General features: G+C 32.9%; 1 protein-coding gene across 1 annotated transcript; it reads right to left on the bottom strand.

Moving 5' to 3' along the window:
* Positions 1–9,716: 9,716 nt before the first annotated feature.
* LOC113692069 (transcription factor MYB60-like) lies at positions 9,717–11,333 on the bottom strand. The gene is made up of 3 exons (XM_027210409.2): positions 11,059–11,333; positions 10,835–10,964; positions 9,717–10,556 (listed from the first exon to the last, which is right to left on the bottom strand). The coding sequence occupies exons 1-3, from the start codon at positions 11,189–11,191 to the stop codon at positions 9,860–9,862; spliced, it is 960 nt and encodes a 319-aa protein (XP_027066210.1). The 5' UTR covers positions 11,192–11,333; the 3' UTR covers positions 9,717–9,859.
* Between the last annotated feature and the right edge of the window lie 3,107 nt (positions 11,334–14,440).

Below are 14,440 nucleotides of genomic sequence, written 5' to 3'. Positions count from 1 at the left end.
GATCGGAGAAGAATCCTATCAATTAAATTGTGATTATGCAAATCACAAAGTGAATTGTCAATAAGTTGACATCAAATTGGGCGACGAAAATAGTCTGTCCAGAAGCATGGATTATTTTCACAAGTAAAAAATAAGTTGAGCGATGAGATAAATCTGTCTAGGTGCATGGAATATTGCAATAGCAAAAATCAAGGGAGATTATGGATCGTGATAGTGGTGAACCTGATGGAAGAGAGAGTTTGATTTAAGGGAGGCAATGTTGGTATATTAAATTAAGGTTCAAAATTAGAATTTTCCATATTATTGTTTAGTAGTGTTTTAGTCAAGTTAAGGTTTTCATAATTCTATTGGAGTCAAGTTATGGTAGTTTTATTGTTTAGAAACTAGTATTTTATTAGGAAATGTCTTATGGTTATAAGACTTGTTTATCAAGTCATCTAGTCTATAAATAGGGAGTCATATTATTGTATCAGTTGAGAAGAGTGAAGGATTGAGAGTTTTGTTCTTATGATGTGATTAATAGATTATTATTGATATCATTCCTCTTCTTCCACACATATATTCTTATGCGTGTAAATTGCTTCCCATCTACTTTGGTTCTATGATATTTATCTTTTCTTCTACAGGTATTTAATATAATTTTTTTTGGATTCTACACTATAGGTGCTTAGTTGATTATGTGCATATTATACTTGAGTTTAGTGAATTATATGTGATTACAAGCGAACGGGGAATGAATATGACAAAACAGGATAGTTGTTTCAAGAATACTAGGCTTCACCTTCCTTTAAAGGCACAAAATATTGTCTAAACTTAGGCCTTGTTTGGATTGCAATTCTCGCAAAAAAAATTTTACATTTTCCTTGAACACATTTTCTAAATTTACATACATTAAATTGTTACAATATATTTTTCTACAAAAACTTCTAAAAATAGCAATCTAAATGGAGCCTTAATATTCTAAGTGAGAAACTCTACAAGAGTCGATAGGAAGCATGTCAAGGAAGAGCAGTAAAAAAATAGTTGATCCAAGAGATATCATGGAACATCAATTTCCTTGGATTATAAATCAACTTGGATGCTCCGACATCTCTTTGATAACCTTTAAAAGGTCTAAAGAACTCTTTTGGGGTTAAAAACTTTGAATGTTATTTCTAAAGGAAAACAATACTATTTTTTTGCCTATGAAGACTACTAAAATTTTGATTATCATTCTTTCCTAGGAGGAATTTTTTTAAGCCTATAAAGGCTCTTTGTCAAAGCATAAAAAATTAAAAAATATAAATAGTTTGCACCTTAAAATGTTGCACGGTTGCATCCTTGTTGGAAAACACATTAAGTTTGCACCTCCCTATTTTACAAAAAAGAACAATGGAAAATATAAAAAGAAAAAGAAAAAGAAAAATGTTATGAAACAATTAAAAGTATGGATGTCCCTTTGTATTCTTAAGCGGATTAATTCTTGATTTATGGCTACATTATGTATAGAAGTTACAATCCATAAATCTATTCATGTAGTGGAAGTACCGTTTCATAAGTTTCTTCATATTCTTGTAATAGTAGGTGTTTAATAGGATTAATGTACCTTTAATCTTGTAGTACCTATATATAGAGATACATTGACACCCTTTGGGAAGGACTTTTTCTATTAGTTGAAATATAAGAATATCATTCTCCATTTCTCTACTCATTTCTCCAATATTTCACTTGATATTATAGTAGTTTATTTTATTAGTTTTATAACAAAAAAGAAAAATAAATAAATTGTTGCACTTTGTATAAGGCATACATGAGCAATGCCTGAGTACAAGGGGCACAAATCATGTGCGCCTTGTTTGCTTCCACTCTTCAAAAAATACATTCAAGAAGCCCCACTGTTTTAGGGTGTTGATTATTTTGTTTCAACATGGGAAATTTCTAGTTTTTTCCTTTCTACTCTTCAATTATCTACAATAATAGATATTTGGCACACTGTTTTTATGAGGTGAAAATAACACCCTCAGATGGAAAAGGGAATTCTTTTCAAGATTAGGAAAAGTGATTTTCCACCTATTGTTCTTACAAAATAATTCTCAAGTATTTTCTCCGTAAGCTTTGGTGCTAGCTGCTTATCAATCTTGGTTTCCATTAGTGGATTTGAACTCCTACAAAATCTCAAGTTGTATAGGATTTACTGCAATTGTTTTACGCTCAACCCAGCCCAGACAATTTAGGCTTGAGAGTGGACGGGATCTGTTCGGCTGAAAAATAGGGACACCTTCAGAAACCTCCCTAAGGTTTCTAACACTTTTACTAACATCCCCTGAGATTTGAGAAATTACACTGACCTCCCTTATTAGGAATTTGGGCCATATTGCTTACATAAGATATAGTGAAAGTACTACTCTGCCTTGTAACATTATGCTCTATTACAAATGAATATTTGATATGAAAAAAAAAGATTATGTTACTAAATAAATGAGATTGACTAATTCAATTAGAATAATGGTTGTTTCATGCCAAATTAGCAACCATAATTTCAATCAAAAAATGGTGTCATTTGCTACCCTAAGATGGTGCTATTTTTTATGATTGACATCACTTGACAATGACAAAGATAGACGACTTTATATAATCTACATAGAAAGATTTTATGAGCAAGAGAAATAGAAGGAATTTCTAATTGTCTTGTTTTGTTAAATCTTATGTCGAGACAAAACTAATTCATGGTTTTGTTGCTAATTTGTTGACTAAGACTCGTATGTTTTCTGCACCAATACTTAACTTTCACCTAGCCAACTAAATAAAAGGATTAATTTTTTTTACTCTAGATTCAGATGCTTATACTAATAATTTGATAACTTTATAGAGCTAGTTGTATCCTTTATATATTGTTGAAAATGTCAGAAAATAGGGCTGTTCCTGTTTGTACTAGTTGTTAGAAAGATCATTGTTGTTTCAGATTGTTACTACTGCATCTTTTTGAATTTCACTTATACCTCTTGACTTTTATTAATTATTTCATTATTTACTAATATAACTTGAGGACAATTAAAAAAGGCATATATGTAACAAAATTATCATCTCACTCCTCAAAAAACAATTTTAATAGTACCTTTTGTTTGATTTGGACTTACCAAATCCTTAAATTCAAGGGAAGTTGGTGTATTTCTGAAACTTTAGGGAAATGAAAGTGTTAAAAACCTTAGGGAGATTTTTTAAATTATTCAGGAAAAATATTCACCTAGTGGATCAAGGCTAAATGCCATAGGTCCAGCCCAATAAAATGTTTAGACCCAAGAATAATCACTGGTTTCCAATTAGATAACAAGGCCCAAACCCAAGACAAATTAAGCTCCGATCTAGGATATTTCCAATGCCTATTGAGGCCCACTTAAATTCTCCATTGAAGGGGAGCTATGTTCTTCATTTTAAAAATGTTACATTCTGTCTCTAGAATTTATATTTGAAGGGTTTCTATCTTCCTTCAAAAAAAAAAAAAAAAAAAAAAAAAAAAGAGTTTCTATCTCTAAATTTTATCTCTCAACAAATACACTAATTTATGCATTGGAACTTTCTCCTAGGAGCAAACCCCACCTCTCTTTACAACACATTATTGGAGCTTCATAGACTATTACCCATCTAAACAGTTGGTACTATTTTTTTTGCATCAACATTTCTCCTTTGCTCTCCCCTCTCCTATGCTCCATTTCTTCATCCTTAGTATTTCCTTTCTCTCTCCAATTTTCTATTTAAATTTCAAGTGTGAATGTGTTTAAAAACAACAGTTCAATTTCAAGAGTGGACAAAGAAGTGTGCATATGGCATAATTGCTTTACACATTCTCTGGGCTAACAATAACCTTATAGATACTGGATTAGGCTGGTTCTGGGAATGAAAGGACTCAAACTCGCCTTAAGTAATACGCAATTAGGTCCTTGTTTATTTTCCAGACTCAATTTAACTGATAAGGATATTAGTAAAATAATCATAAGATTCTTGATTCGACTCTCAAAACCCTCCGATTTCTCCCTTGCCCTTTTGTGAAGCTTGGATTCCTTTGAATCAAAAATTTTGGTCCCTGTTTATTTATACCAATAACTTGCCTATCTGTGAACGTGAAATGGGCATGTTATCTGCGGGAGATCAAGACTAAATCTCTATCATCGTACAACAAAATAGATTATTTATACTGGTTCTAATTATTTATGCAGCCATAAGTTTTCTAGCTCGATTATCAAACTCTTTTAATAATTTCCCTCTTTGTTGATAATGTTCATAATCTCCTTAATTCAATAAAAAAATAAAAGGAAAATTTGATAAATGATGTTTTGGCATGACTACAAAATATTGAACATGGGGGAGGCATCACCGCCTAGATTTTCAAAATTATTGAATATTTTTTATACAAATATTTTCGTCTATATCCTTGCAAAAATTAGAGTTCACTCACTTAAAATATTTCACGAGTATAAACTTGTACGGCTCTCAATTTTACCATTCCTCTATGTCCTTGCAAAAATTTAGACTTGTGACTGCCTACATCATAGCCCCCAAGGGTTAGTTCGAGCGGTCAGCTCCCCCTCTTTAGGGTGTGATAGACTTACCTGGGCAACCAGGGTTCGAGCCCCCTTGCTACCGTGCTCGGAGTGGAGTGGAGCCTCCTCTTCCGAACCGGAGCGGGGTTAATCGGGCCAAAGGTCTGGATACCCACTCCGTTGGGAAAAAAAAAAAAAAAGACTGCATACATCATAACATGGTCTAGTTTGATGACTATCTAGTAATGATGAGCTTGCTAGTAATACGAATTTAAGATAAGAGAAAAGTTGGATTCATTCAAGTTTATAAATATGGAGGTGCTGAGTAGCGTTTATTTATATGGAGATGCTCTAATGGCATGAATCACCTTAAAGAAAACAATATATTTGCTACTCAATAAGAGTGTTCTTCTATCAGCAATTGGGGATTCGATGATAAAAAATTTGGTATTTTTTCTACTACATTAGCAGTCGATTACCATCCAAATCTTTGTTTTCTAATTTGGATATCGATGCCAACCAAACATCTTGTCTTCAAGTGTACAAGAAACATAATTAATTAGAGAATTACTATGGAAAAGAAATGTTAATATTCGATACATGGATGCCTCAATTAGTATTTGGTAGTTATTACTTATTATCGATAATATATATATATATATATATATATATATATATATATATATATATGATTATTAGCAATTTAGAAATTCCATCCATAATTGCGAATTTGGGAATCTAACTTTAGAATCCATTTGGATATAATTAGCTTTTCCACAATTCAATTTATCGAAATTTGAAATCTAATTTAGATTAATTCAATCAATTTTTCAATTTTTTACGATATATATATATATATATATATGAACGCCCTTACTGCTCAGACGAGCTCTATAATGGATTGTATGCATTGTAAGAGGGTTTGATGTGTTTTGCATTGTTGATTTCAAACTTCAACTTTTTCTTCGCTTAACAAAACAATTAAATTCAACCGTCCAGATCAAGCCACGTGAGAGACAGACTTAATCTGAACTGCAAGTTGATATCTACAATTGCAAATACGCAAATCCGCCAAATATCCAGCTCCCATGCTAAGTTTTCTACAGTCATCAGAATCGCCAGCTTACAACACCGAAAGGTGAAGAAGATCACATGTCTCCCTTGCTTATTACTGTGGCAAGAGGGTTCAAGAACAAACATTTACTTTTGTGGCTGTAGCGAGAGTTTCGTGACACGTACCGTCTGGCTTCACAACTGTGGCTTTCTTCCTTAGTCTAAAGTTTGAAGGATATTTTTTTCTTGTGTTTTGTCTAATTTGTAAGCAACATAACACTTATTATGTCGGTGTGGCACAAGAAAATCACAGGAGCATATTCATACTTTTGCCAACTATTTAACCATAAGCATTATGTCATAGTATGTATATATCATGCCCTGGGCTGCAGGCTGAAGGGTGATCAAAGTCTCAGCAGTCAAGTCTAACTATTTGGATTCCGTCATCGCTAGTCCAAAATAAATATCTTAAATTGGATTTAAATTCTCATCATATTTTTTGACGTGGGACGGAGCATTTCACCTACCCCTCCAATTCAATACTATGATTCGAACTGTCCACTCAGTTGTATCGATTTCTAGAGATAGTTCGCAAAGACTCTAAATATGACTGTCACCCTTAAGTTGATGTGGCAGATCATCTCCATTTAATTATGTTGGATTTCATCTCCATTTAGTTGTGTTGGATTCTACAGTCGGCTAGTACAGTTTCTAGAAGTAACTTTCGTCTTTCTCGATTGACAAAGCACTTAGTTTCTTTCCGCTCGTATGAATTCTAGAGGTGGCTCCCGTCCCTAGTAGCATTTAGTTCTTCCACTCTTTTGTATAGTTGTGACTCAATACTACTAACCTACTCTCATCTCGTGTAGAGACCATATGAGAATCGCTTTGATAACATAATATCATATCCCAGATCTATCCAATACTACTGGCCTACTCTCCCAATACGGAGTCCATACGAGATTCGTTGCGATTCCGCAAGACCAAAACGTGACCAAAGTCTCAGTAGTCAAGTTCAACTATTTGGTTCCGTTCTTGCTAGCTCAAAACGGATATTCCAAATTGGATTTGAATTCGCAGACTCTACCTATGAATTGATCTATAGCAATTTACTTTGCTGATGTGAAATGGGATGTCACATTATAAGTGGTAAAAAGAAAAAGGGTTAGATTCCAAAAGACCTCCAAAAATACAGTTTCATCACTTCTAAATGTTCTATTGCATCAATCATCCTCTCGTGGCATCTAAATTTTCTCGATCAAGTATGCTAGCCAGATAAGTTCAAGTTGCCACATGCAAAAGACTAAATGAGCCCCAACAATTGTAGGCCCGGTTTTGTTTACAAGAATAACCCTAAGCAAATAACAGAACTCTATGTGCACAACTTCTTATTTAGGGTTATATACGTAGTTAGCTTCGTGTGCATGTCGTGCAATCATATGAAAGAGAATAGGGACTTATCTACTGATTTGAATTGATTGAGAAAACTTAAGTACCACAAGGGAGATTGATGCAATTGAATATTCAGAGGGCAAAATGATGAAACTCTAATCTTAGAGGGGTTTTCTGGAATTAACCCAAAGAAAATGTCAATTGACAGCATATGAAAAATCTAAGGATTTGTCTCCGTCACCCATATTAATGTAGACTAATACAACAATTTAGATAGTCAGTCAGAGGTGGAGCCAAAGCCTCGTCGTGAGGGATTGGAAAAATCAACTTCAGCATAAATCATGTTGTTACATTTATATAAGAAATATAATATGTATTTTGATTTAAAATGCCAAACCCTCTTTTCCTATTAATGTTGTTAGAATGTGATATGCTTGTAGCTAACCCACGTTTGTGGTTTAAGTTTAATATTACATAAAAAAAAAATTATAGTATGAAACATCCCTAAAGAAATCAAATCAAAGCTCCCTATGTGACCTACCTACTACTATTCTTGCCAACCCAATGGCTGTACTGAAATTTTTTTTCTATTTTCAGGGCATATATATAAAGACTAAAGTGATGGAGATGCATGTAATTAATTTCTATTCTGGTCCAGAGATTTTCATGATAACAAATGATACTATCATTTCTTTTTCATCTATGATGTTGAGGTTGGCATGGTCCGTTGATAGATCGGTGTATTTCGTCCAGAATTTGATATATATTTACAAATATAATTATATTTATGTATTGATTAAGTGTACACAAATAAAATTTAGGAAAAATCGTCCAAAACGTCCCTCATATTTTGTAAAATAACTTTTTTCGTCCCTCACTTTTAAAAGTATAATTTTGCCCCTTACATATTCACATCGGTCAAATTTAGTCTCTAACTAGGTTTCCGATCATTTTTTGGCTGGAATCCATCATGTGCAAGGCACGTAATCATTTTTTAAGGGTAAATTTGTCAAATTATATTTTTGAAGGTTTCCGTTACACACATAATTAGTGAGAAATGAAAAATTCATGTTTTGAAATGTGAGGGATGGAGAAATTCATTTTGAGAGGGTAAAATATAATTTGACAAATTTACCCTTAAAAAATGATCACGTGCCTTGGACATGATGGATTCCGACCAAAAAATGATCGGAAACCTAGTTAGGGACTAAATTTGACCGATGTGAATATGTAAGGGACATAAAATTACACTTTTAAAAGTGAAGAACGAAAAAATCATTTTATAAAATATGAGGAACGTTTTGAACAATTTTTCCTAAAATTTATAAGTAACATAAAGTCATATAGACGTACATTATTATATTACGTAAAACGTACACTAACCAGACAACTGTGCAAGAATTCCATCAGTAGCTGTCCCTAGTCCGTTTAGATGTTACCTCCACAGCACGCAGTTGGACTGGTCATGTGAGGAGGTAATTAAACTTGATTTTTATTGGTGGGGCTGGTGTTAGCTCTTTCAGCATTAGATATATAGTCCTATTATAGGTTCATAATTAAATGGGATCTTTTTCTGTTATTTAATGTTCCTCTATTAGTTGTCACCGTTTCTTACTTGACGGCCATAATTAGTCGGCTACACTGTTGGAAACTCATAATCGATGTGGTCTGGAATGCAGTCAAGTAGTCAACATTCAGCACATGACACTCCATGTAATTAAGAAAATTGCAAGTTTACAAATGAATTTTCTGATTAGGTGCCTAAGAATACAAGTTAGTACACATAAATTATGTTTAATTTACTGTTTAAATGCATACATTTACATTTATTGAACCCCATTGCATGTGAGGTTAAAGTTGAAATCTTAGAAATTAGAAATCCTGAACACAAATCTTTTTAATTCCGACTCATTTCCTGTTTAAAAAAATTAATTTATTTTAATTTCATTTTTCCAATTTAAAAACTAACACTAGATATCCCTTTCAATGAAAACCGATTATAGATCAAGTGGCCTAGTTGGAGAATTTTCAACAATGGTTGTCTTTGTTTTACCATAGATTATCACCAGTGTATAGTATTTTGAATGGTAATTTTGAAACTACAAACTACAATCAGTTTTTTGCTTAAATAAAATATTATTATAGTAGGATTAATCACGTTAACATCATTCGAAGAAGAGAAAAGTTCTACGCTGAGGAAAAATTATTTGTGACCTATACACATAAAAAAGTATTATAGATGTACAACAGAATCATACTTAGAGTTCCTCTTTAACTTCTTGCATGCTCTTTGAATGTTTTTTCAGGTCGAATGACAAGGATATATAATAGGCAAAGTACATAATCGAACTGAAGTAAATTTTATATACGCTGATAATATATATACTATCATGATTGGATATACAAAATTTGGATTATAAATTTAAATTCAACTTAGTTATCATGCATTTAACTGTGATAGTGCATACATTGTCAGTGTATAATAAATTTAATCCATATAATTGTGTAAGAAGTTCAAAGGGTATGTGGATATCATTACTTCACAACTAATGTGAGCAAACGTAATTATTTAGTAGAGAGATATGAAAACGCTTACAATTCATTTTAAAGTTTCTTTATTTTAAAGATAACTAAACAGGAGTTACTCTTATAAATGTAATATACATTTTCTACTACATCTGTACTCTCTTCTGAAAAAAAAAATAATAAATTGTAGCAACCGGAAAGTAAGGAAATGGACGACAAACAAAACTATTTCCTTCCAACAACTGAGATTCGACTTTTCCGAAATCCTAATTAAAAACATTCAAATACACTTGATTTTTCCATTGGAAAATTTTTTTCCTGGAAAATTTGATCAGACATGGTCAATATATAAGAAAAAGGTAGACTAATCTTCAGAATATTAATGGGATTTCCATCACTCCTTCAACTTGAGCAGCAGCTTCATCCAAGAGCCAATTTTCAAGAAATGACAAAGGAGGATTATTTTCCAGCTTTGGCTTTTGTTCATGAACATGATGATGATCACTTGACATGATGATCTTCTCCTCATTTCCGCTGGTCTCAGAACCCTTTTGAGTAGAATCATCGGAAGATGATTTTTCCCAAGCCAACCCACTCAGGTTGTCAAATGACAAAATGGACTCAATTTCATCTTTTGGCACCATACAACTATTACCTGCCTCTTGATCATCCTGAGTTACAGGCCTACAGCATTTAACAGAGATAGAAGCCACTGAATCTCCTGTTGCACGGGTTTTGTCACCTCCTGTTGGCGAATTAGTAATGTTATTTGACCTTGGAGAAGATTTCATCCATCCTTCTAAAAGCCTGGAAATGTTTTCTGCACTTGAGGCATATACTGTAGTGTTCTGGTTTAGCTTTAGAGCTGCAGAAGTATTATTATGCTTTCCATCGTCACAAAACGCCTTTGAAACCAACTGATTGATTGTCGCTGTGCTTGAATCCGATAAGATTTGGGGATCAGAACCTGCTTGAAATCTTTTGATCTTCTTCTTCAGATGAGTATTCCAATAATTCTTTATATCATTATCTGTTCGCTGTGGAAGATAGGAGGCGATGGCTGCCCATCTGTACAATGAAAAGTATACAGTCATGTAATATCTGATGCCTTTTCTTCCTATAAAGACAACTTGGTAATGGTGGAAAACGAATATAAGATAGAGGAAGAGAGTATTATGCATAGAAATAATACGATCTTTAGTTTAGACTTGTAAGTTAAACGGATAATTATGCCGATAGAGAGGTCCTAAATCATGCTAGGCTCAAGAGAGTACGTCCTAGAAACAAAGGTACTACTATAAAACTTGTTTTAATTAAAATTACAGAAGGATGAGTCAAAAAAGTACTTGTTTCCCAGTAAAGCTTGAAGATGGATTATCATTCCTTCTTCATGGGGAGTGAAGTTGCCCCTTTTGATCCCAGGCCTCAAGTAATTGGTCCATCTAAGCCTGCAACTTTTGCTGCATCTCAGCAGCCCTTATAGCAAATAAAGCAACCATATAAATTTAGTGGAAAATTTGAGCTAAAACATGAAGAAGAACTAGACTGATTGATTGTGGTTAACTGTTACCAGTGTTAGTCGGTACTGATCTCCAATTTCCAGGACCATGTTCTTGGATGTAAGATACCAAGATGATGTCTTCTTCAGGGGTCCATGGACCTTTCTTGATGCCAACTTTGTCACAGCAAGGAGGTCTTCCCATATCCCTCTTATCTCTCTTTCTTTCTTTCTTTCTTTCTCTCTTCCTCTATCTCTCTCTTTTATGCATGTGGGGTGTCTCTGTGTGTGTTTGTGTGTGTAAATTTGCTTGGAGGGGTGACTTTTGTTAAAGCCCCAAACAGGCTGACTTGATGATGAACATGTGAAAGTTTAAATAAAAGGGGACTAAAGTTAGGAAAAGAAGGCTTTTATTCATCCATTGCTAGTCAGTCATCTGGCATTTCCTATAGGGATTTGTAGTACTTGCATTTAAAGTTTAAGTCAATGTGCCAGCCCAAAGTCAGATGAGAAGTTGAATGTTTTTCTTCTTTCTCAGCAAGTCACGGATAAGAGTGACGACGCAAAAGTCTTACTATTTTTGTGACAGTCTGGCTCAAAATTGGAAATTAATTAATTAGATAAGGATGCATTTTAGTAAAATAACTCGAGATATACCTGAGTAGGTCTAAATTTTATTAGCTTGAAATCTAATTCTATTAATAAGGCAAAAAGATCGCAACGGATCTTCTGTCTCACACCCTATGCCATTCTCTGTCCCATTTTTTATTATATTGCTATTTCTCCTACATAAACACCATGTTTTAATTCTTTTTTTTGTTTTCTTAAGATCCAATAACTATTAATTGAATAAAAAAATAAATATAACAGTTTCAAAAAAGCAATATATAATAGAAAATTAAAAAATACAGCAGAAAATTCATAAAAAAATCTCATATTTTATGCATTTTGATTTTTTGACTTTGTTAAATTTTATATATTACTCAATTAATAATTATTGGATCTTAAGGAAATAAAAAAGAACTAAAATATGGTGTTTATGTAGGAGAAATAGCAATATAATAAAAAATGGGACAGAAAATGGCACAGGATATAGGACAAAAGATCCGTTTCGAAAAAAAATTGGGCAAAATTTGTTATACAGTTCTCAAATTGGCTGACTGCCCCATTTAATGGCTACCATACATTAAAAACGGTTTGGTCAACATGGTGGCTCCTGTTTTGTCTCCAACACAACATTGGTTTGGATAAAATAGTTTAATTACATAGTAAACTTATTTAACTAGCAAATACTTGCTCGAAATTTTTTTTTTTAGTACTTGCTTGAGGTTAATATTTTAAAAGTTCACGGGTTAGTGTTTGATGCACTTTTGGTGTAAAAAATTCAAGCGTCAAGAATCTAAACTGGCTAGTGTCAAAAGTGATTTACTCTAACAATATAGGAAGCATTTATCCAAAATTTATAACCATGATCACTAGCAATCAATTTTAACTTTTTCTCTTGAGGCTGTACATTGCGACTTTCTCTCTTTCTTTCTTTTTTGTTGGGGGGGGGGGGGGGGGGGGGGGTGGGGGGAGATGAATTTTATGTTTCTAATGAGTAAAAACATAGTCAACTACTACAAATTATTCAGAATATTGTAAGAACTGGGGTTAGAAGAATAGAACAGATTTGGAAGGTCGGACACTTGTAAATCCTTGAAGCAACAATCCCATGCCGACCATATTTATTTACACAGCCTGTGGCACACAACTCTTAACTGCATTCCACCTCCTCTTCACCATCTTAAAGGGTGCTTGAATGTCCAATTGGTAAGGTTACTGGCTTGATTTGAGACCAATAAACCACTTCCCCACCTTATTAAACGCTAAAAGCCCAAAAAGAAGGGAAAGATAAAATGTAAGGACAAAAAAAAAAAGGACCTATGGATGTGATTCACCTTATGAGTGATAATCATGGTTGGCTTGAAGATATTACTTTTTCCTTACTAGGGGTCAATTAAAGTCAAAGCATTATCCATCAAAGACTTTCCTTGTAGAAATTTGGCAAATTGGATGTAACTTTTGATCAAGAGATCAAATTAGGCGAACTGCTGTTTAAGTGATTGTATTATGTGTATCAAAACTTTGTATCTTATACAAGAATAGTGCAACTTTTGGAGCTACCATTACATATAGACCAATAATGCACAAGAATTGTTCAACCAGGGTGTGATATAGGTGGATTATGATGGCAATTTTAGGGTAGCATAATTTGTCCTGAAAGCACAAAATTTAACGAGGAGTTTTTATACTCTCTCCGTCTCGTTCATTTTTCACTAAATTCCTTTAAAATTTGAATTTACCTTAATTCTCAGCTCTTTGGTCTGAAAAATTTTACATTTTGGAAGTTAGGTAAGTTATATTTGTCATTTTATGAGTTTTAATTAGGTTTCTATTTACTTTTATTGCAAGATTTATTTGTTTATGTACTATTGCCAAGTAATGCATAAAAGAGACGGAGATTTATTTGTTTATGTACTATTGCCAAGTAATGCATAAAAGAGACTGGGAAACATATATATGCCTGAACGTCATCGCAAGGATCATAGCATATTTTCTTATTCAACAAAAATTTACAGTAATTTCTTTTGACTTACCTTTTGCATGAATTAAGCATTCTTTTTTTTTTTTTTTTGAATTTTGATATGAATTAAGCATTCTTGATAGACATGATTGCACACATTCTTCACCTGTTCTTGATATTATTTTATAGTCATTTTCTCAAAATAGCCATTTTCAAAAGATAAATGCCATTCCTATTTTAAAGGAAAGGGGCGAGATAAATTGCTTACCCCATGAATTTTCTTTTTTTTTTTTTAAATAAGTCCAAAGTCTTAAACCTGAGTTCTCTCACTTCCACTCTCTCCCCCACGAGTTGAGTACATAACACTCGTCACGGATGTTTTACTTTTACATACAAGAAATTATCTTTTAAGATATGAAATATGATACATAGAACAACAACATTTTAGGTATAATGCTATAAAACAACATAAATATGTATAAGAAAAAACTGTTATTAATTATTAAAATGTGGATTTACAAGTTAATGTTTCACCTTCGTATACTGATAGGTAGTTGTAAAAAGCTCATGGACACTTTGTGAAGTTTCAATTTTTCCCAGCTATTAATACCTAACTTAGTTGTCCAGCCTTTTTGCACAAGATCACAATTTCCTTCAAATCTAAATAGCTTTCAATAAAATCAAACGAACTCTAAAGGAACATGTATGAAATGAGCTTTATGGACTATACCATGGGCGTCAAGAATTAAACGTTCTAATGGCTAATCTCCCCATCAAATTACCTTAAAACCTCTATAAATTAATATTCTTGAGACCATACAAATTCTATTAATTTAAAGAGATATTAATTAATCGATAAATTAATAATTTATTAACTTATTGAGTGTA

The sequence above is a fragment of the Coffea arabica genome, chromosome 6c (genome assembly GCF_036785885.1).
Source record: "Coffea arabica cultivar ET-39 chromosome 6c, Coffea Arabica ET-39 HiFi, whole genome shotgun sequence".
In the NCBI taxonomy this organism is placed as follows: domain Eukaryota; kingdom Viridiplantae; phylum Streptophyta; class Magnoliopsida; order Gentianales; family Rubiaceae; genus Coffea; species Coffea arabica.
The sequence above is the reverse complement of the archived record's forward strand: the minus strand, read 5'-3'. Positions and strand labels throughout refer to the sequence as shown.

Coding starts and splice junctions, on each gene's coding strand:
- LOC113692069 (XM_027210409.2), bottom strand. CDS start 11,191: ATGGGAAGACCTCCTTGCTGTGACAAAGTTGGCATCAAGAAAGGTCCA. Junction 10,965..11,058: donor ATCAGTACCGACTAACACTG/GTAACAGTTAAC, acceptor ATTTGCTATAAG/GGCTGCTGAGATGCAGCAAA. Junction 10,557..10,834: donor CAAGCTTTACTGGGAAACAA/GTACTTTTTTGA, acceptor TTCATTGTACAG/ATGGGCAGCCATCGCCTCCT.